Genomic DNA, 19,534 nt, shown 5'->3' on the forward strand with positions numbered 1-19,534 from the left:
CTCATTTGTATCTATAGATCATGATTAAAAGAAGAGTCTTAGCATAACCATTAGATTAATTACGGTTTGATTCCTTTGACTCATTTTTATATTATTAATTCATATATTATGATTAACAAAATTATTTTAGTAACGGATGAGTACTAGTATAAATCAGCATGTGTGGGTCATTAATTAATGAGCATTAGTATTCGAGAAGCATAGAAATGAAGAAGCAGACAAAAACCCCTTTGTGGTGGTCTTTCTCACTCACCTTGGTCAATGGTTTTCTTTTTCTTTTAATTCAATTATTAAAAAGTAGCTGTGTATCAGAATTATTATTATTATACATAAATTATATGGAGTAGTTGCTAGTAGTATACACCGAACATCATAAAAATCCAGTCCAACCTGAGAATTTAAATATTGTAACAACATAAAGGCATTGTCCTGTATCTGAGCTTTCCTACTCTAGCAAGAACAACAAATTAAGACCCTTTAATTTTGATTAATTACATATTGCATAAGAATATATTTCTATATTTAAACATTGAATAAAAAGGATGACTCTGTTTAAGTTTTATGAAATTCGAATAACCTAAAATACTGATATTTCGATGAGAGGCAGATGACTCTCTCTAGACTTTATGAAATTAGAAAAATATGAACCCCTTTCTTAAAAAATGCAACCTAAATTTGTAGACAAATTTGATAACCACCTAATATCTTGTATGTAAGACTAATGTCTTATATGTTTCTCACTTTTGAAATCCTTAACTAACTTCATACTTCTCTTGTAAATTTCCATATCTGAGTTTGTGTCTTAAGTGATTCTTTTCGAGTATCATTTTTTGCTTTTCGAGAACTTATTATTTGATATCGAAAACTTATTATTTGATCACTTCAAATCTTAAAGTTTAATTGCACTTTTGTTACCTTATTTTATCACACTTTTAAAAATAGTCTCCCTATTTTGAAATCAAATATTTTTTCATGTATTATCACATTTGTTGCAATTTTGGTTCCAACCAATATTTTTGTTAATCACAAAAATAATGACTTTTAGCCTAAAAATGCTGATTTTAGACCTAAAATTGGGGTGTTACAAAGAAAAAATAATAAGGGTAATAAATTACCATTATTTGAGCGAAAAATCATGAAAGGTTAAAAATATAGGTTGGATTAAATTGTAACAAAGATGGTAATTGAGAGACAAAAAGTTTCAATTTTAAAATTGAATGAATTCTTTTCTACAAAATAAAATATTAAATTACGAGTGAAGATCTATTTTAATTCTTGAAAAAACTGAAAAACCTAATTTAGTTTCTAAATTAAACTAGAAGAAAACAAGTTTTACACTATCAAAATATATAAATTAAAATCAAAGAAAAAATAAAAAGAAATTTATGTATTTAGAAAATAATATAAATGCATTTAAGCAAACTATGAGATATGATCAAAATAAATATTTGTTTTATATATTTCATTATTCTTCATTTTTATATCTTTTATTGCTTGTAATGGAATATTTATTTTTCTAAATACATAAATGTATTTAAGAAAACTATGAGATGTGATCAAAATAAATATTTATTTTATATATTTATTCATTATTCTTCATTTTTTATATTTCTTATATTTTTATTTATTTATTTATTTATTGTATCTAATTTTATTTAAGTTATATTATTTTATAAAGATATAATTTTGTTTCAATCATAATTTGTATTTTTTTACTTTATTTTCTCTTCCTGATTCTTTCATCACTTAAATAAAATCTAACAAATAAAGATTAAATTTTGTCAGTTTAAATTTTCCAATAGTTAAAAATAATTTTAATTTTTTAATAAAATAAAAATTACATTTGGTGGTTTTCAAACACTAAGTTGAATCTCACAATTTTTCTTAAAAACTAAACCAGATATTTACTCATAAATGATTATTTTTTGTTGAGGAATGTAGTATTAAATTATAAAGTCTTCTTATCCTGTAATGGACTGATTTGTAAATATTATATATATATATATATATATATTCTTGAAACATTTAAAAAATTGTTTGTTTATCATAACATACGTCTCACTAGTGTCATTTTCCAAGATATACTCTCGAGGAAAACAAAACCCAAATCCACCTGTTTTCTTTTCCATACCTTTCTGGAATTCTTTTTCCATTTCATTTTCTTCTCAAAATAATTAAAATATTTCCTTTCCTTCCCTTCCATTCCATGCTTCTCTCTCTACTGCACAACGCCTCTCTCTCTCTCTCTCTCTTTCTTGGTCTCTTCTTCTTTCTCTTGATTATATCTATTTTTGTTTGCTAAACTTTGCTATGACTCATTCTTCTTTTTCTTCTTAGCTTTTTCTCTCTCACTCTCTCCAATCTTTCTTCTTTTTCCAAAATTTTTTAATCTTATTTTATTCAAAAGCTATAGCACAAGGTTTTCTTCTTAGATAGATATTATAGCTAGAGACTTTGCTCGCTTTCCAGATTCTTTCCGGGGAAAGCCTAAAAAAAGAAAGAAAAAAAAAAATAAATCCTTAAGATTGTGTTGAAGAAAAAGCCTTTGAACAAAACAAAAAAGGATTGCATAGTTTCTTTGCTTGTGAATATTGCACTTTAATTCTCTTTCTTTCTTTCTTTCTTTTTTGCTTGCTTAATTTTATTTTAATAATAAAAAAGAAAAAAAGAAAAACTCTTATCTTTGATATATATATTTTGTAATAAGCATATATCAAAGGTAGTAGTAAAAGAAGATGCCCTTGGAAGGGATTTTCATTGAATCCACATCAACACCACCTGATCTTTCTCTTCACATAAGTCCACCAACTACTTCTAATTCTTCATCTTCTTTGATTTGTAACAACACAACTCAACTACTTAATTATGAACCTCATAATTCATCCACAACTAACTTTGTCTCTTCAAGGACTAATTTATCTCAAGCTCAAGCTCAAGCTCACACTGAACTCTCTCTTGGAAGAAATTTTAGTCAAGAACAACCACAAAGACCGCCTCAACAACAACAACAACAACAACCACATAACCCTTATTATCAAAGCCATTTTCCTCATCTTCAAAATCACCACAACTCAACAACACCAACAACTAGTACTACCACAAGTACTAGTTCAATGAATCACATAAATTATGGTGTTTCATTGCTTGATATGTCCTCATCGTCATCAGAAGGGTTAAGACCAATCAAAGGGATTCCAGTGTATCACAACCGTTCTTTCCCTTTTTTACCCATGGAACATTCAAGAGACAAAGATCATCAACAACATCCTAAGATGTGTTTATATCACCATATGCCTAATTCAACTCCGTCTCTTTCTTCATCATCTTCATCTCTTTCCCCCTATATAGCAGGGGGATTAGATCCAATGTCTTTTTTAAACTCTGGTGGCTCAGCAGCGGCTTATCATAGAGCCGCTGCTGCAGCCACAAGGTTTAATGGGATTTCAAGTAAACCTTTCAAATCTCACATTCCATTGCACCATCATCACTCACACTATGGAGTTGGAATTGGACCCACAGATTCATCTTCAGGGTTAATGAGATCAAGATTTTTGCCAAAGTTACCAACAAAGAGAAGCATGAGAGCACCAAGAATGAGATGGACAAGCACCCTCCATGCTCGATTTGTTCATGCTGTTGAGCTTCTCGGTGGCCATGAAAGTAATCATTTTTATTATTATTATTTTTTTCTTCAATAAATTAATTTTCCAATTTTTAGTTTACTGTGTCAACATATATAGTTGAAACACACTTAAATTTCAATGATATGTTTGCACTTGTTATTTTTATTTAAAAAATATATTTTTTTTTAAAGAAGAATTAATTAATTTTTTGAGTTGATATAATATGGTGTTTGTTGAAATGAAATGAAATGAAAGAAAGAGAGTTGGTTGTGTTGTTAAATAATATTTGTGTTTCCTATTATAGGCTTTTAGCTAATGTAATTAGATGGTGAATTTTAGGAGCAACGCCAAAGTCAGTTCTGGAACTCATGGATGTGAAGGATCTCACATTAGCTCATGTAAAAAGCCATTTGCAGGTAAGGTTGAGTTTATCTCTCTCTCTCTCTATCACTATGTTGGTGTATGAAATGGGCACAATAGCCAATGAAGAAAGAAGTGGATGAATTTAAAAGAGTGTAGTAATTGAGTAAGCTTAGAAGGAGACTTTATCATCTGAAACGACCAGACAGACACACCCTCTGATTATAGTCATACAAAGAGAGAGAAAATTAAAAAAGTCATCATTTTCCAATAATGCAATTTCTCATTAGTACAACCTTATTATCAAACATCAACCTCGTGATTAATGATAGCTACTGAGAGAGAGAGAGAGAGAGAGAAATACTCATACTCATCATATTTATATTTTAATGGGATCTAACTTGGATTTCTTTTTCTCCAATCAAAAACTTATTTTTGTTTTCAACTACTGTGGAAATATCATTAAATCCATTTTAATAAATAAAATATTTGTAAGTGTAATTAATTAAATGTTTTGTTTTGTGATTTCTTCTTCACAGATGTATCGAACTGTTAAGACAACTGACAAACCTGCAGCTTCTTCAGGTAATTCGTATTGCTTAATCTTCAACCATTTTTCTTTTCTTTTTTTTGTTTCCCTTAATCCTATACTTAATATGCAGGTATTAATTTGTTTTCTTTTTATATAAAACTAATAAATTAAATTAATTAGGAGAATGTCTTGTGACTTACTACCTTATCTTTTACTGGTACTTGTACTACATATATATATATATATATTTTTTAAAATTTACCGTATGTACTCTTCTTTCTTTGGTCTCTTATATGACCTTTAAACTGTATCATTACACTTTTAAGGCTTTTATTTTACATTATATATATATATATATAAAAACACCACCTTACTGTTTCAATTTTATATTTAATTTAATGAAACTAAATGTATGCAATTGCATGCATGCATAGTCCGTTAATTAATCTGATTTATTCTGTAATAATTATATATATTAAAATATTAAATTTAGGCCTTTCAGATGGATCCGGAGAGGATGATGTGCCTCAAATTGGAAGCAATGGTGGAAATCGTCAATTTTCAGACCAAAGAGGCGTAACAGTACAACAAGATATGGATTACTCTTCCAACAATACTCTTTGGAGTAATTCTTCAAGGTAACTATTATCATCAAATCTTTTTTATTTTCTAAATCTACAACTTCATGCTCTCTCAATCCATAATCAAAAAATCATTTCAAAAGTTGATGTATTTAGTTTAAAATTTGATTTAAATTAAATATATTAATTTTTTTTTAATTTCTTTTTGATAAAAATTATCAATTATCAATTTTTTATTTTAATTTTATTTTTGGGACATTTGATTTACTTTTGCTTTTGCATGGTATTAGAGATCAATGCAAACCCACGTCCACAACACTCTTTTTTATGAAGAATAAAAAGGGTTCTTGTGGCAGCTTTTGCTTTACTTGTGTTTCATTTCCTTCTTTCTTTTCTTTCCTTTGTATCTTTTGTACCTTAGTGAATTTTTTAGCCTTTGGTGGATTCATATAACAAAACAATGCTACAAGACATAATCAAACGTTAATTTGGTGGGATAAATGGAAAGCAACCCAAAGTTTCATAATCCGCTATTTTTTTCTTTCTATTCTCCCTTTGACTTATGTGTATATTTGTCTCTACTATTGTGGTACATGTACTAGTGAATTACAAATTCCAATGCTTATTTGATCATAACCCAAATACTGTATTCCTGTGGAGTGTTGAAGTAAAAAAAAATAGGTTCTTGATTTCTGCACCTAGATTACATAAAACCCAAATCATTGATTAACTCCTTCATATTGACCATGTATTCCTCCAAGTAATATTATTATTATTATTATTAACAAAATGTTTTAAAATTTATTACTCTCTCTAGTTACTACAACGAGAAGAAAAAAAAGAACTACTTATTAAGAAGAAAAAACTACTCCATCCATTACTTTTTAAGTGTTGTTTTTCAAAAAAATAATGTTTCTTATTTGACGTTTGCAAATTTCAAAATAATATTAAATATTATTTTGTTAAAATTGTATTTGTTTATTTATTATTTAGAAAAATAAGTGGAATGAAATAATAAATAATTAAAGGAAATATAGAAAAAAGATGAAATTGTTTATGAAATGGATAAAATTTAATAGTTTCATTGGTTTTTATAAATAACCTTAACACGACAACAAATGTAGTAGTACTTATTATGTTTTTAAACAAATTTTGTAATAGTTAATACATGCCTTATAATAGATGCCTTTTAAAGTTGTTTTCCACAAATCAAGAAATAGTTTTGAGTGATAATCAAATTTCAAATATGCTCTTACATTTCAGTAAAAAAGTCTTCCTTACGATGCTGTTTATTTGCTTGTTAACATGTAAATGATAATTGACCCTCTTGAACCTAATTAAAGGTAGGCTGTAAATCTTTTTTGTTAATTTTTTGTCTTCAAGCAGCATTATGCAAAAATCTTACTTATTGTTAACTACCTATTTTGATGTTGACACTAGACATTCTCTGCAATAATCTAAATTCATATGTCCAGTTCTACCTTTATAGTAATCATGATGTTTTAAAAATTGAGAGGCATGTCTTTCGCTTATTAGGCAATTTCTGGATATATTTAAACTCATTGAGTAACACCTATTGTCTATTGGCTTTCATGATTGAAAAATATTACCCTAAATAAACTTTTGTGATTCAAAAATATAATCACTCTACAAGTCTAATTAAGTAAATATTAGTGGTGGTGGAGGTATACCATGCAAGGCTCAAAATAGAATGTTTGGAATTATATTGTAGTGTAATTGGTAGCAAGGCATGTGACTTGCCTAACCATATCTATTTTTCATATCCTTGAGTTTTTTTCCCTTGTAGTATATATATATAGAAATTTTTTGTGACAAAATTATATGAATTTTATTTTTATCAATGTTTATGTATATGTAGTTGTAATACATTTTAAATCAACTGTTTAATTATAAGCTTCAGTTAATAATAAATTTTTCGAAAGAAACTTCAACTCAAATTCTAACTACACTCAAAAACAAAAAGTTATAATACATTTGTTTAAGTGGTATATTATAATGCACTAAGAGCATCTAAACCATGAACCAAGCTTTACTCAATAATCATTTCATGCATATCAACTATATCTAATTTCATGCATATCAACTATATCTAATTTTGTCCCAAGTATAAAACTAGGTTAGTGACTTGAGGGACTTGAAAGAGTACTAATCAAAAAGTTCAAAATTCAATTAATCCTGAAAAAATATATGTGGTTGTAGTGTTTGAACTCTCTATAAGTTTTAAATAATATTTTTTTCTCTTTAAATTTAATGGTCCTTCTAGATATTGGCACCATTCAGTAGCTCTAGAGTATCTAGGTCGGTTGTTAATCATATAGATGTATTCTTGCCACTGTGAACTTGTGATTAACAATAAGAGTCTAGTTTGATACAAAGTATATAGATATATTGCGGAGTTTTCACATGTCAACAACAAATAGTTCATTCATTATTTGGTATATATATATAGAGGAGTGATTGAACTGATGTAAATTTTTTTTCTTTTTTAAATTATGATAATTCATTATTTGGTATATATATAGGAGTGATTGAAGTGATGTAAATTTTTTTCTTTTTTAAATTATGATAATTCATTATTTGGTATATATATAGGAGTGATTGAACTGATGCAAATTTTTTTCTATTTTAAATTATGATCAGTAGTAGAGAACCATGGCCACAAACAAATTCTAATGACATAGATGGTTTCAGACCAACCATTTTTCAGTCACAACCAATAGCAGGAGGGCATCAAATTCAGGTATAAATATTAATGTGTTTATTATTATTTTTTTCTCTCATTATGTTAATTTGTTTTATAGTGCTACATCTTAACAAGTTATGCATTTTTAAATTTATAAAATAATGTGACGTTGCAAAAGTGAATCTTGTATTTTTAGTAAATTTTTATAAAGTATTATATTTATTATCTATTTTTTATTATTGTAAAATTCATTTTTGTTACCAATAACAAGGGTAAACTCTTACACATCTTTTGAGAAGTCCATATTATACACACCTATAAATCATTAGAATTTGTAAAATATTTTATGATAACAATGCAATAAACAAATTATATTATATTTTTATTATTCCATCTGTCTCATAATAATTATTCCATTTGCAAAAAAAAAAAAAAAGTGGTCCCAAAATAAATGTAGTTATGATATAGATAAGTATTAATATTTAATAAAGATAATTTGATAAAAATATTTTTTTTTCTCTTATTTATACTATTTTTTTTAACATGTGTGAAATGATGAAATGACTTGATTATTTTAAAACGTATGGAGTATTTCATTTATGAATGATTGTTTCCCTTACAGGAGTGTGATTCAAATCAACTCAAGAACAATTTGTCAGGATCTAATTTAGAGTGTAAGAATCCAAGCTTGGAGTTCACATTAGGCATACCAGATTGGAATGGCAAAGGACAAGCCTAATTTCCAATGGTTTTTGATTTTAGTTGTCTCTCTCTATTTTGCATTCATTTAATTATAATCCACGATGACATAACTTAATCATGCAGAGGTGTATTAGATATATATAAATTGGTGTGAAGGAGATCAAGAAGGAAAAAAAAAAAAAATCCCTACATAGTTCCACTAAGTTCCTTAATTTCAGAATTAATGTTCTGAGTTTATGAACAATTTTGTTTAGCTTTTTCGGTTGTATTTATTTTTTACTTATTGATGAGGAGGAAGTTGATGTAAAAGTAGAAGAACAAGGAAGAGATATAGAGAGGAGGGGAAGAAGTTAATAGTAAACTTCTATTTTGATCAAATTTGTTCTCATTTTTCTCTTGCTACATTTCATTTTTTTTTTCCTTCTCCCTTTGCACTTAGTATATTATTGTCATCATAGAATAATAATAACCAAAACTTCAATGTAACTTTGAATTAACATGTATCCAATACCAAATTCTTACTTGGTTTTTATAGTTTACAACCTGTTTTAATATGGTAAGTAGCACACATTGAAGTTATTTGCAGTTTTTAAGATTCATATGACATGGAAGGTCGATTAAAAGAAAGTTAAGAAATTTGCGTAGTTTTTGATACTGAATTGAATATATTCGTATGTGTCAAATCTAGATCAATCCAAAGGAACTAACCTGAATTTTAGAATGGATTGAACTATTAAAAAAAACAGCTATTTTTTTTTTATCTCATGTGTATTTCAGAAGTATATTCTTGAAAAAAAAATTGTAATTATCAAAATATATATATAAAAGACATATAAAAGAAGTGTCATTTGTGTTAAAAAAAATATATATATAAAAGAAGTGTCATTTTATATTTTTATGTTTGGAAGTAATATACTTCCGAAATACATGAGATAAAAAAAATAGTGTCATTCATTTTTAAACAAATGACACTGTTTAAAAAATATTAAAGAACTACATTTCTTTAAACAAAATGACACTTTTTAAAAGATTCACAAGATAAAAGTATAAAATTATTAAGAGAATTGCAACTTTTATTTTTTTTTTTATATTTTATTTTTTTACAATTGAAAGAAGCGTCGTTTGTTTCTTGCTGGTTATTGTAGTTATAGATGAACCATAAGCTTTTTTAATTTTGTTGAGGGAATATACCATATGGTTAGTCTACGCCAACATTTTTTCTACATATAGAACATTTATTTATATTCCATCCTTTTAATAAGGTAAAAAATACATAATTTTGGAATTTTTTTTTCAATTTTTCAAATTTTCATAAAGTATATTTTGTCCCAAATATTTATAATACTGAATTTTTATTATGGTAAAGAGAAATGTCTGAAAATTTTGAGCGAATTCTTTATGAATACTGTGGGGTATGAGGAGCAGTGGGGGTGTCCCTAGTAGGTTTTTCTAAAGTAAAAGTAGTAAGTGTCAAAAAACAACCAAGCCCGAAGCATATCCTTTTGAAGTGGCCCATGAAATATGATCCTAATCCAAAACTCAATCCACCGCCCATGTTGACCTAAAATAGTCGACTTCCCATTAAAAAAAAAAAAAAAAAGCATTTTATCAATTAACATAAACCCTAAAAAAACAAAACATTAGCTCCATCACAAATCACAAAGCCGCTACCGCACCGAACACAACTCACCGGCAAACACAGCCTGAGTCCATCGTCAGCCTCCAGAAACGGTGAGAAATTCATCCAGGTTTTTCATTTTCATGACTTTCCTTCTCCTATACTGTAACCCGCCCGACGGCGCGAGTATGCGTTTCTACCGCGGTTTACGGTCGCAATTCCAACGCACCGGATATTCGCATCGCAACAGAGCTCCATCTGCCCCGCAATTTTGCTATTACACGCTAAATATGATCATCTTATTCTATTTTTTTATTTATCATTATATTAACTGTTCATACTTCATACTATTAGATGGTTTTTACTTCTATGTAGATAATCATTTCATTCTCAATGAATTATTCATCATGAAATGTTGTTCTAACGAGTCATAGTATATATGTATTTATATGAATCGTTAATGATTAATTTGTTGAAAATGAATATTTGAAGTAATACTAGATATTTTGTAATTAGTTGATTCTATTGAGACAAAATAAATATGAATTTGAATACTAGTCTTGTGTTTCTGTTGGTAAATCTTACGCATTTTTTTTCTTCCTTATGCATACATGTGTTTTTTTGGGTTTTTATTTTAATTTGAAGTTTTATCTTCGTTATAGTGCCTCTGAATGGAATACTATTTTATCTTCCTTCACATGTTAGGTATATATTAACGATGGCACAAGAAGCTGGTATGTTCACGGTTCATCAAACAATTGGCAGTGTTTTGTGTTGCAAATGTGGGATTCCTATGCAGCCAAACGCAGCCAATATGTGTGTCAAGTGTTTGCGCTCTGAAGTTGATATTACGGAAGGGCTACTGAAGCGTCTGGTGCTTGTTCATTGCCCTGAGTGCGAAAGTTACTTGCAGCCACCAAGAACTTGGGTCAAACTACAATTAGAAACAAGGGAGCTGCTGACATTTTGCTTGAAAAAATTGCAGAAGAATATGAATGTCAATAGAGTTAAGTTGGTAAATGCTGAATTTATTTGGACAGAGCCGCATTCCAAGAGGGTTAAAGTCAAGGTCAGTGTTCAGAAGGAGGTTTATAATGGAGCGATTCTTGAACAGTCTTACCTTGTTGAGTATGTTCAACAGGATCACATGTGTGAATCTTGTTCCAGGGTGCAGGCTAACCCTGATCAGTGGGTTGCTGCTGTGCAACTCAGGCAACATGTCTCTCACAGGCGTACTTTCTTTTATTTGGAGCAGCTGATTCTGAAGCATGGTGCTGCTGCTAGATCTGTTAGAATTAAACAGATGGATCATGGTATTGACTTCTATTTCACGAAACGGAGTCACGGTAACAGCTTTTTGGAATTTATAGGGAAAGTAGCTCCTGTAAAAAGTCGTAGTGATAAGCAACTTGTTTCTCACGATTCAAAGAGTAATAACTACAATTACAAGTACACATTTTCTGTTGAAATCAGCCCCATTTGTCGTGAGGATATAATTTGTCTGCCTGCTAAAGCTGCTGGAACTTTGGGAAATATTGGTCCTATTGTGATTTGCACCAAGGTTACTAACAGTATTGCTTTGCTTGATCCACTTACCTTGAAGTATGGTTTCTTAGATGCTGATCAGTATTGGAGGACATCCTTCAAGTCTTTACTTACTAGCAGACAGTTAGTGGAATATATAGTATTGGATATCGAGGTTGTTTCATCTAGGTTTGGTCCATCTGAGGTTACTATGGGTGGCACAAAATATGTTTTAGCTGATGCTCAAGTGGCTCGTGTGTCAGATTTTGGAAATAATGACACAATATTTTTTGTCAGAACTCATTTGGGCCATCTTTTGAAGCCTGGTGATTATGCTCTTGGTTATGACTTGTATGGGGCTAATAGTAATGACTTTGAGTTGGACAAGTACAAAGGACATATTCCCGAAGTGATTTTAATAAAGAAGAGTTATGAAGAGAAACGTCAGAGGAAACGTGGGAGGTCTCGTCCATGGAAGCTTAAATCACTTCCCATGGAGGTTGATGATAGAGTTGATCAAGATAAGTTGAACTCGGAATATGAACAATTCTTGAAAGATATTGAAGAAGACCCTGAACTGCGGTTCAACATATCGTTGTACAGAAATACCGACTATCAGCCATCAGAGGTGGCATCTGTTACTGATGAATTAGGGATACCTTCTGTTCCTTTGGATGAGTTGCTGGCTGATCTTGATCTGAGTGAGGATGAAGATGAGGAGGATAACATGGCAGAATAAGCAAAAATTACTTCTATTCCGAAATAGAAATTTATATATTGATGTCAAGGGTACGCGTTTTATGTTTATGTTGTGTTAATTTTCAGTATTTGTTGATGCTTTTATTTACTGCAAGAACGAGAGGATGGTTGTTTTTCAGATGATATAGGAAGAGTTATAATTGTGTTCACTGTTTTTCAGATACATATAATTATAACAGATTTAATGATTGCATAAACGACGTGCAGATTATGTGTTTTAATCTTTGGTTGAATTATATCTTCAGTTTTCTGTTTAGTATAATGGACTTCTGAGTCTCTTTGAAATCCTATTCCTACATACTAAATACATGTGTTAGACACTCACATAATATTCATCAATGATCAACCCATGAAATGTTTAAGCTTATCAACGCATGGGATTAATAGACATCAGATAGCTCAACAATAGTTTGTATGTGTAGACCATTGTGCAGCTCTCATTTTTTTAAATATTAGTTTAAATATTTTGATTAATGTTAATGTGAAATATTTTAATTTAAAATAAATTTGAATTTTATAACAATAACAAAATGATAAAGTTAATGTTAAATATATGACATAAATGATTAAAAATGATAAAAATTGAGTATAATTTATAAAATTATCAAAATTTATAGAAAAATTTCTAATGATTATAATTTATAAAATATTATAATATGTTTGCAACAAGTGAAAAATGGTTAAACATGGTATATTTTATAAAATATTCTGTAATTTATAAAGCTATATTTGTTGAACTGCTATATATTTTCATTTGTTTGCACTTTGCAGCATTGGTAATTTTAATATTGTTGCAGTAGCTATTACTTTTCACGATTTAGCGTTTGGCAACGATCCAATGTTTGGCAGCCGGAGAACTCCAATGGTCAACCAACCAAAAAGCAACTTCTTCACCTTAAAAGATCTGCCGTGCGGTTGATCTGAGTAAAGAATATACCATTCATGTTTTTTCCACGATATATATAAACAACTTGCACTATTTAGTTACTCAAGGCATAATTCTAGAGGTTGAACTTATAAATCCAAACAATTATATGAGAAAAATTTAGAAGTCAAATCATGTTTTTGTTTAAAGAGATAATATTTAAGTTTTATAGAAGTCTATTAGTTAAATATCTGAGATTAATGGATATAAAAAGAGTATTTAGACCTACTACATTGACCTAATTAAGTAAATGATATAAATGATTTACAATGAAAATTCATTATTTTGTTACTTCGTCTAATTTTTGTAATTATATTTTATAATTGGTGGTATAATATGGAAAATGGTAGTCTGATCACAAATAGAGCATAAAACTAAGAGTTAATTAGGATTAATAGGAATTAGTTAGATTTTTTTTCTCTATTATTATAAGATTTGTTAATTTGTTATTAGCTTTGTATATTTTCTCTATTTAAGAGGTCTATCTCTAAAATCATTTGTAATTCTTAACTCTTAATTAATCAATAGTTGAAGAATATTTAGTCTTGTATTTGTGTGATTCTTAGTTCAATATAGTATCAGATTAACTCTAAGAATTTTCTTCTCATTTCTTTTGTTTGTTTTCCATCTTGAGCATTATCTTCTCCTTTCTTACAATTTATGTACGTGTCCACCATGAAAGAATTCCTATTATGATTTTGCAATGAATCCTTCTAATCCTAACTACTTGCATCCTAAAGAAAACTCCTCGTTGATTCTTGTTACTCCTTCATCTCAAAGAATAAATAGAAATTTGTTGATGGAACTTTTTCTCAACTTGCATCCAACCATTTTCTTTATGATCAATGAATCTGATGCAACATGGTGTTATCTTGGCTTCAATGATTAATTTCAGAGAGTAACAACAAATCCACATTTTGGATCGACAAATCCGTCGTCATTTGAAATTTTTTTTGACGATTTCATTCAATTACAACAAGGTATTCTTGACATCTCCAACTATTTCCCTCAATTAACTTCTATGTGCAACAAAATTGAGAATTTCTACTCAAAAAATTAAGGTAACTCAAACAAAAAGTTAAAATACATTTTTTATTTAAAAATTACATTTAAGTTGAAAAATAAAAGATCAAACATATTCGTATATAAACAATAGTTTAAACACATATTTAATTTTTCTTAAATGTTGAAATAAAATTCTACAACTTTTATTATTTTTATGAAACTTTTATTTACAAAAAAATCTTGTGTCAATTCTATTATGCACACTTGAGTTAACTTTTCCCTCATACATAAACTTATTCCAACCATTTAATTATTAAATCTCATTGATAGATAAAATGAGATACGATGTAAGTTAATGATGTAAAAAGAACTTGGTATAGTGCAAGATCAATTTATTTGTACACATTAAACAAATTCAATAATTATTAAATTTATTTTTGTTATATTTCATAGTCGAAGAATTACTATTAACTAACTCTTGATAAATTGCCTCCACCACACGATTTGCGGTAGTTGAGTAGAATCCAATATATGATTCATATCCACAAAACAATTGAAGTTATTATTGATAATAATTACATGGTCACTCACTAGTTAGCTTTTCCATTTTTGTTTTTTACAATAAAATGAGCGAGGTGCGTTTTGGCATCTTAGGCTGCGCCAACATCGCTAGAAAAGTGGCTAGAGCCATTGCTCTTGCTCCCAACGCTACTCTCTACGCCATCGCAAGCCGTTCCATACAAAAGGCGGAGAAATTCGCCGCCGAAAACAGCTTACCGGCTAGCGTGAGGGTGTATGGTAGCTACGATGAGGTTGTGGAGGATTCAGGTGTGGACGCAGTGTATCTTCCCCTCCCTACGAGTTTGCACGTGCGATGGGCGGTTACTGCTGCGAGTAAGAAGAAACATGTGTTGGTGGAGAAGCCTGCGGCTCTTGATGTGGCTGAACTTGATCGGATCTTAGAAGCTTGTGAATCCAACGGCGTGCAGTTTATGGATGGTGCTATGTGGTTGCATCATCCTAGGACCGCTCACATGGAACACTTGCTCTCTGATTCTAATTCCAATGGTATCGGAACCGTCCATTTTGTAAGTGGAGTAGGACTATTTCATTATTCTTAAAAAAAAAATATCCATTTTAATCTTTGAAAATCTAATGGTACATTGTTCTTGAGCCCTAACTAAACTAGCAAATGACAGATATTGTTAGGTGTGATGTCTTGTCTCATATTCGAATTCAAACTTCACAGTTGTGTGAATTAATTATAATGAAATTTAGTATCTTTTTTAAAATAAACAAAACAATATAATGGCACATCATTTTGATCCTCAAATTTGCTTATTGACAATTTAGTCTCTTAATTTGAACAAAATATCAATAAAATTAATCTTTTTCTTTTTAAAAATTGTACCTCAATTTTAGATTTTATATTTCCTTTGATGTAACAAAAGATTATTTAAGTCAATATAATGTCTTTTATTAGTTTTAATAGATATTTACTGAAGAAATGTTTTGATAGAGGAAGTGAGGAACCAATAAAAATTTAATTCGAATCTTAGAGGTTCTAGGATCAACTATTAGAAGATATAATTTTTGGATTTGAATCCCTGCTGCTGCATGGTGCACCAGATCTAAGGGTTTCCACTTCTGCTGCACCATGTAGTGGCCATATAGGATCCTTGTTCATAATTTTTGTATTATTTTGCACAAAAATGCTCAAAGAAATAATTAAACTTAAGTTGCCTTGTATTATTTTGTTCATACTTTAGTATTACTATTATATTTACTTTTGTGTTAGATTTAATTTATATCTTTATAAACTTGTCTTGGATAAATGATGTATGTTTTGAAGATCCATAGCACATCCACAATGCCAACAACACAAGAATTCTTGGAGAATAACATTCGAGTAAAGCCAGAGTTGGATGCTCTTGGTGCACTTGGTGACTTGGCATGGTACTGCATTGGTGCATCCTTGTGGGCAAAGGGCTACAAACTACCAACCACCGTCACCGCGCTTCCCGACACCACCCGAAACGCTGGCGGAGTCACGTTGTCAATCTCAGCTTCTTTGCAATGGGACCAACCTAATAAAACAGTGGCTAATATTCACTGCTCATTCCTTTCTCACACGTCCATGGATTTAGCTATATGTGGTTCCAATGGGTCAATTAATCTAAAGGACTTCATAATCCCATACAAAGAGACTAGTGCAAAATTTGACTTCACATTTGGTGCAAAATTTGTTGATCTTCACATTGGATGGAATGTGAGACCAGAGGAAGTTCACGTGGACAATAAGCTCCCACAAGAAGCTTTGATGGTGCAAGAGTTTGCTAGGCTTGTTGCAAGTATTAAAGATTGTGGATCTCAACCTTCTAGAAATTGGCCTGAAATTAGTAGAAAAACTCAATTGGTAGTTGATGCTGTGAAGAAGTCCCTAGACCTTGGCTGTAAACCTGTTGTCTTGTAGCTAGGTACTTTTCACTTTTCAGTTATACGTAATAAAAACTATATATATGCTTTAAAGAAGTAATTTTCACTCAAAATGGATTTTCTTGCATTGTTGGAGCTCAATTCAGATTATGAGTACAATATAAAGTCTTTATCTTAGACTTCTAATTCCATCAAAATCACGTTGATCAGACATTGATATCTCCACTTATTACAAAAATAGTGAAGAGGTGTAGCTTTTCTACATGTATTATTGATTAGGGCTCAAGGCCTAATCTGTTAACATAAATTTCTCTAAAAAGTGAGTTTTCTGGGGTTTTCTCTTGTTTTGAATCACATACCCTTAAAGAACCAAGAATCTCAAGAGATTTCAGAAACACAATAAATCTATTTATGCTGATTTCAGTTTCTGATTCAAAATATATAACTTAAAAAACAGATAAGTTATAACAGTAAAAACAACATGGTGACCTTCTACCTAACCATGATTACAAAGTTTGAATACACTACAACAAGACTTGGTCACACAATACTTTAGTAATAAGAAACCTTAACAACTACATAATACATAAATTAAAATAATATATCAGAAAATACTACAAGTGTACATCCTAAAATCTCAATGTCTCAGATTTTCTCAACACTAACAAACACAAGCCCTGTTTTGTATTATACACATTAATTATAGTACTAGAATGATGGTATAAATGGCAGTAGTAATTCCCTTTGTTGAGGATTCAATGACAGTAAAATTGTGTCAAACGCACTGGGAGGAATGTTTTGCCCAATTTGTCTCAGCAAATTATTCATGTGGTTGATTGTTTGTGCTGTAGCCAATTTGTCACCATTTTCAATAACCTGAAGAAAGAAAACATATTCAAGCAGTTATAAAGGAGCACATAAAGAAATAAACTCAGACAAATAGACATTAATTAAGTGGATGACTCACTTCAAGAAACACTGCAATAATCTTAACAAGGTTTTGATTACCGGCTCCTAAAAGATCCTTATCTAATCTGACAAGTATTAAAGCACTCTGTTAATACGCCTGCATGTTATACTGAAAAATTGATAACTCAAAAAGGTTCTGTTAAACTTCCTTACCTTGCAACCATCAAACAGAGCTGTTCATGCATAATTTTGGCTTCAACCAAATCTTCTTTAAGTGGCAAGAAACTTAGCCAGGCAGGAACAATCTGAAAGAATGAAATGTTTTTTTTTCCCATCAATTTTGTAACTCATAGTTTTAAAATTTACAGATGTGATTACGCTGCAAACCATTACATTGTAGTTAAATGTGATTGATGCAATTGCAGTTTTGATTGTGACACCGTTGTAGAAATCTCAAAAATCAATATTGCGGTCAAACTGCAATTTAGAACTATTGTGACTATTAATTGAAATATTGAATAGTAAAATTTATATATTATTCTCTCATAAAGGACCAGAGACAAATTTTAAAAAATGTAGCCCAGGTCTTTCATGAGAAAATAATATATAAATCTTACTATTCAATATTTCAATTAATGGCCACAATAGTTTTAAATTGCAGTTTGGTCGCAATATTGATTTTTGATTGAGATTTCTACAACGGTGTCACAATCAAAACTGCAGTTGCATCAATCGCATGTAACTGCAATGTAATGAATCTTATCATGAATCGTAAGATATATAGTAAAAAAAATACTATTTTTTAGTAAAAAAAAAGTGACATTTAAAAATTATAATATGATTTCATATATTAATATTAAAATAATTCAAGATTCAAAATCATAAATCAAATGACAAAAGAAAAGTGACTACTGACTTATTACACTAAGTTTAGTCATTCACTTATTACAATGAATTAGCATTCGTCATAATACATTAGAATTTAAGATGAAATTCATGTTCAAAATAAGATTTGTGTCGATTGGATTTAGTTTAGGATCAAATCAAGATTAGACTCACATATACCATAAAGTACTGATCATGATTTTAAGTTATGGTTTGTAAATGCAATTGAGGACACAATATTACAAATTTTAAAGTCTCTGACATGACAACCACGATCTCTACCATTTCAATAGCTTTAATGTTCACAGCTTAACCGCAACCACGACAACAATTTAAAAGCATTGATAAATCAACGATAGTGATAACTAACCAATTAACCATGACCAATAGACATTAGAAGGGAGATATTACCGTAGAGCCATCAATGGTATCACGATGGAATTCACAAATTCTTCCAAGAGCAGAAACTGCAACATCACATGCTTTTGCATTCTCTGAAATTGATCGATTTGGATCTTTCATTAAATTACCGAGTTCCGATAGTATAACTGAAAACCCACAAAAAAATAGATTTAGTTGTGAAATTATTGATGATAAATACAGTGGAAGAATTAAAGAGCAAATAAAACAACATAACATAAACATACTACTGATAAAAGGCTTGAAATGCGGTGTTCCAAACTCAGCACAAATTCGAATTCCCCGTGCTGCCTCCTGAAAATGGTGCAAAATAAATATAAATAATTATATACAACAGTGCTTTAAGAGTGAATCTTGTCTAATATGGTGTATGTACGTAGAATTGCTACTGTATTTTGTCTAAATGTCTTTTGTTGTGATGTGAGTTAGACTTGGAGTACCATTTTTACTCTCTAATAAAATTTAAAAAGAATGAAACCAAGCTTGCAAAAAGATAAGAAACCTTTTTTATTTTAGAATTTTTGTCACTGCATGCTTCCAGTAAGATCGGA

At 29.8% G+C, this 19,534-nt stretch overlaps 4 protein-coding genes across 8 annotated transcripts in view; 3 read left to right on the forward strand and 1 right to left on the reverse strand.

Annotated features, from left to right (window-relative positions):
- Positions 1 to 2,059: 2,059 nt before the first annotated feature.
- On the forward strand, positions 2,060 to 8,904 carry LOC101494290 (transcription repressor KAN1). 5 transcript variants are annotated; one of them, XM_012716549.3, is made up of 6 exons: positions 2,066 to 3,660; positions 3,963 to 4,039; positions 4,523 to 4,568; positions 5,009 to 5,153; positions 7,761 to 7,857; positions 8,423 to 8,904. In XM_012716549.3, exons 1-6 carry the CDS (start codon positions 2,736 to 2,738, stop codon positions 8,537 to 8,539), a joined length of 1,407 nt encoding a protein of 468 aa, XP_012572003.1. In that variant the 5' UTR covers positions 2,066 to 2,735; the 3' UTR covers positions 8,540 to 8,904. The 5 variants fall into 5 exon arrangements, with proteins under 5 accessions (XP_073226201.1, XP_073226202.1, XP_012572003.1 ...); XM_004503048.4 differs by having other exon boundaries at positions 2,067 to 3,660; positions 5,018 to 5,153; positions 7,758 to 7,857; XM_004503047.4 differs by having other exon boundaries at positions 2,069 to 3,660; positions 7,758 to 7,857.
- A 1,172-nt stretch (positions 8,905 to 10,076) lies between these two features.
- LOC101494816 (uncharacterized) lies at positions 10,077 to 12,624 on the forward strand. Its single transcript, XM_004503049.4, has 2 exons — positions 10,077 to 10,233; positions 10,826 to 12,624. The coding sequence occupies exon 2, from the start codon at positions 10,839 to 10,841 to the stop codon at positions 12,381 to 12,383; it is 1,545 nt and encodes a 514-aa protein (XP_004503106.1). The 5' UTR covers positions 10,077 to 10,233; positions 10,826 to 10,838; the 3' UTR covers positions 12,384 to 12,624.
- A 2,251-nt stretch (positions 12,625 to 14,875) lies between these two features.
- On the forward strand, positions 14,876 to 16,896 carry LOC101495145 (uncharacterized oxidoreductase At4g09670-like). Its single transcript, XM_004503050.4, has 2 exons — positions 14,876 to 15,421; positions 16,186 to 16,896. Exons 1-2 carry the CDS (start codon positions 14,960 to 14,962, stop codon positions 16,804 to 16,806), a joined length of 1,083 nt encoding a protein of 360 aa, XP_004503107.1. The 5' UTR covers positions 14,876 to 14,959; the 3' UTR covers positions 16,807 to 16,896.
- A 265-nt stretch (positions 16,897 to 17,161) lies between these two features.
- The window catches only part of LOC101495469 (uncharacterized), an 8,709-nt gene continuing 6,336 nt past the window's right edge, over positions 17,162 to 19,534 (reverse strand). The window contains exons 6-11 of the mRNA XM_073369910.1: positions 19,486 to 19,529; positions 19,211 to 19,277; positions 18,975 to 19,111; positions 17,892 to 17,983; positions 17,737 to 17,803; positions 17,162 to 17,645 (exon numbers count right to left, since the gene is read on the reverse strand). Coding sequence (XP_073226011.1) covers positions 17,478 to 17,645; positions 17,737 to 17,803; positions 17,892 to 17,983; positions 18,975 to 19,111; positions 19,211 to 19,277; positions 19,486 to 19,529 — 575 coding nt within the window. The 3' untranslated portion in view covers positions 17,162 to 17,477. The remainder of the gene's footprint in view (positions 17,646 to 17,736; positions 17,804 to 17,891; positions 17,984 to 18,974; positions 19,112 to 19,210; positions 19,278 to 19,485; positions 19,530 to 19,534) is intronic.

The sequence above is a fragment of the Cicer arietinum genome, chromosome 6 (assembly GCF_000331145.2).
Source record: "Cicer arietinum cultivar CDC Frontier isolate Library 1 chromosome 6, Cicar.CDCFrontier_v2.0, whole genome shotgun sequence".
Taxonomy (NCBI): domain Eukaryota; kingdom Viridiplantae; phylum Streptophyta; class Magnoliopsida; order Fabales; family Fabaceae; genus Cicer; species Cicer arietinum.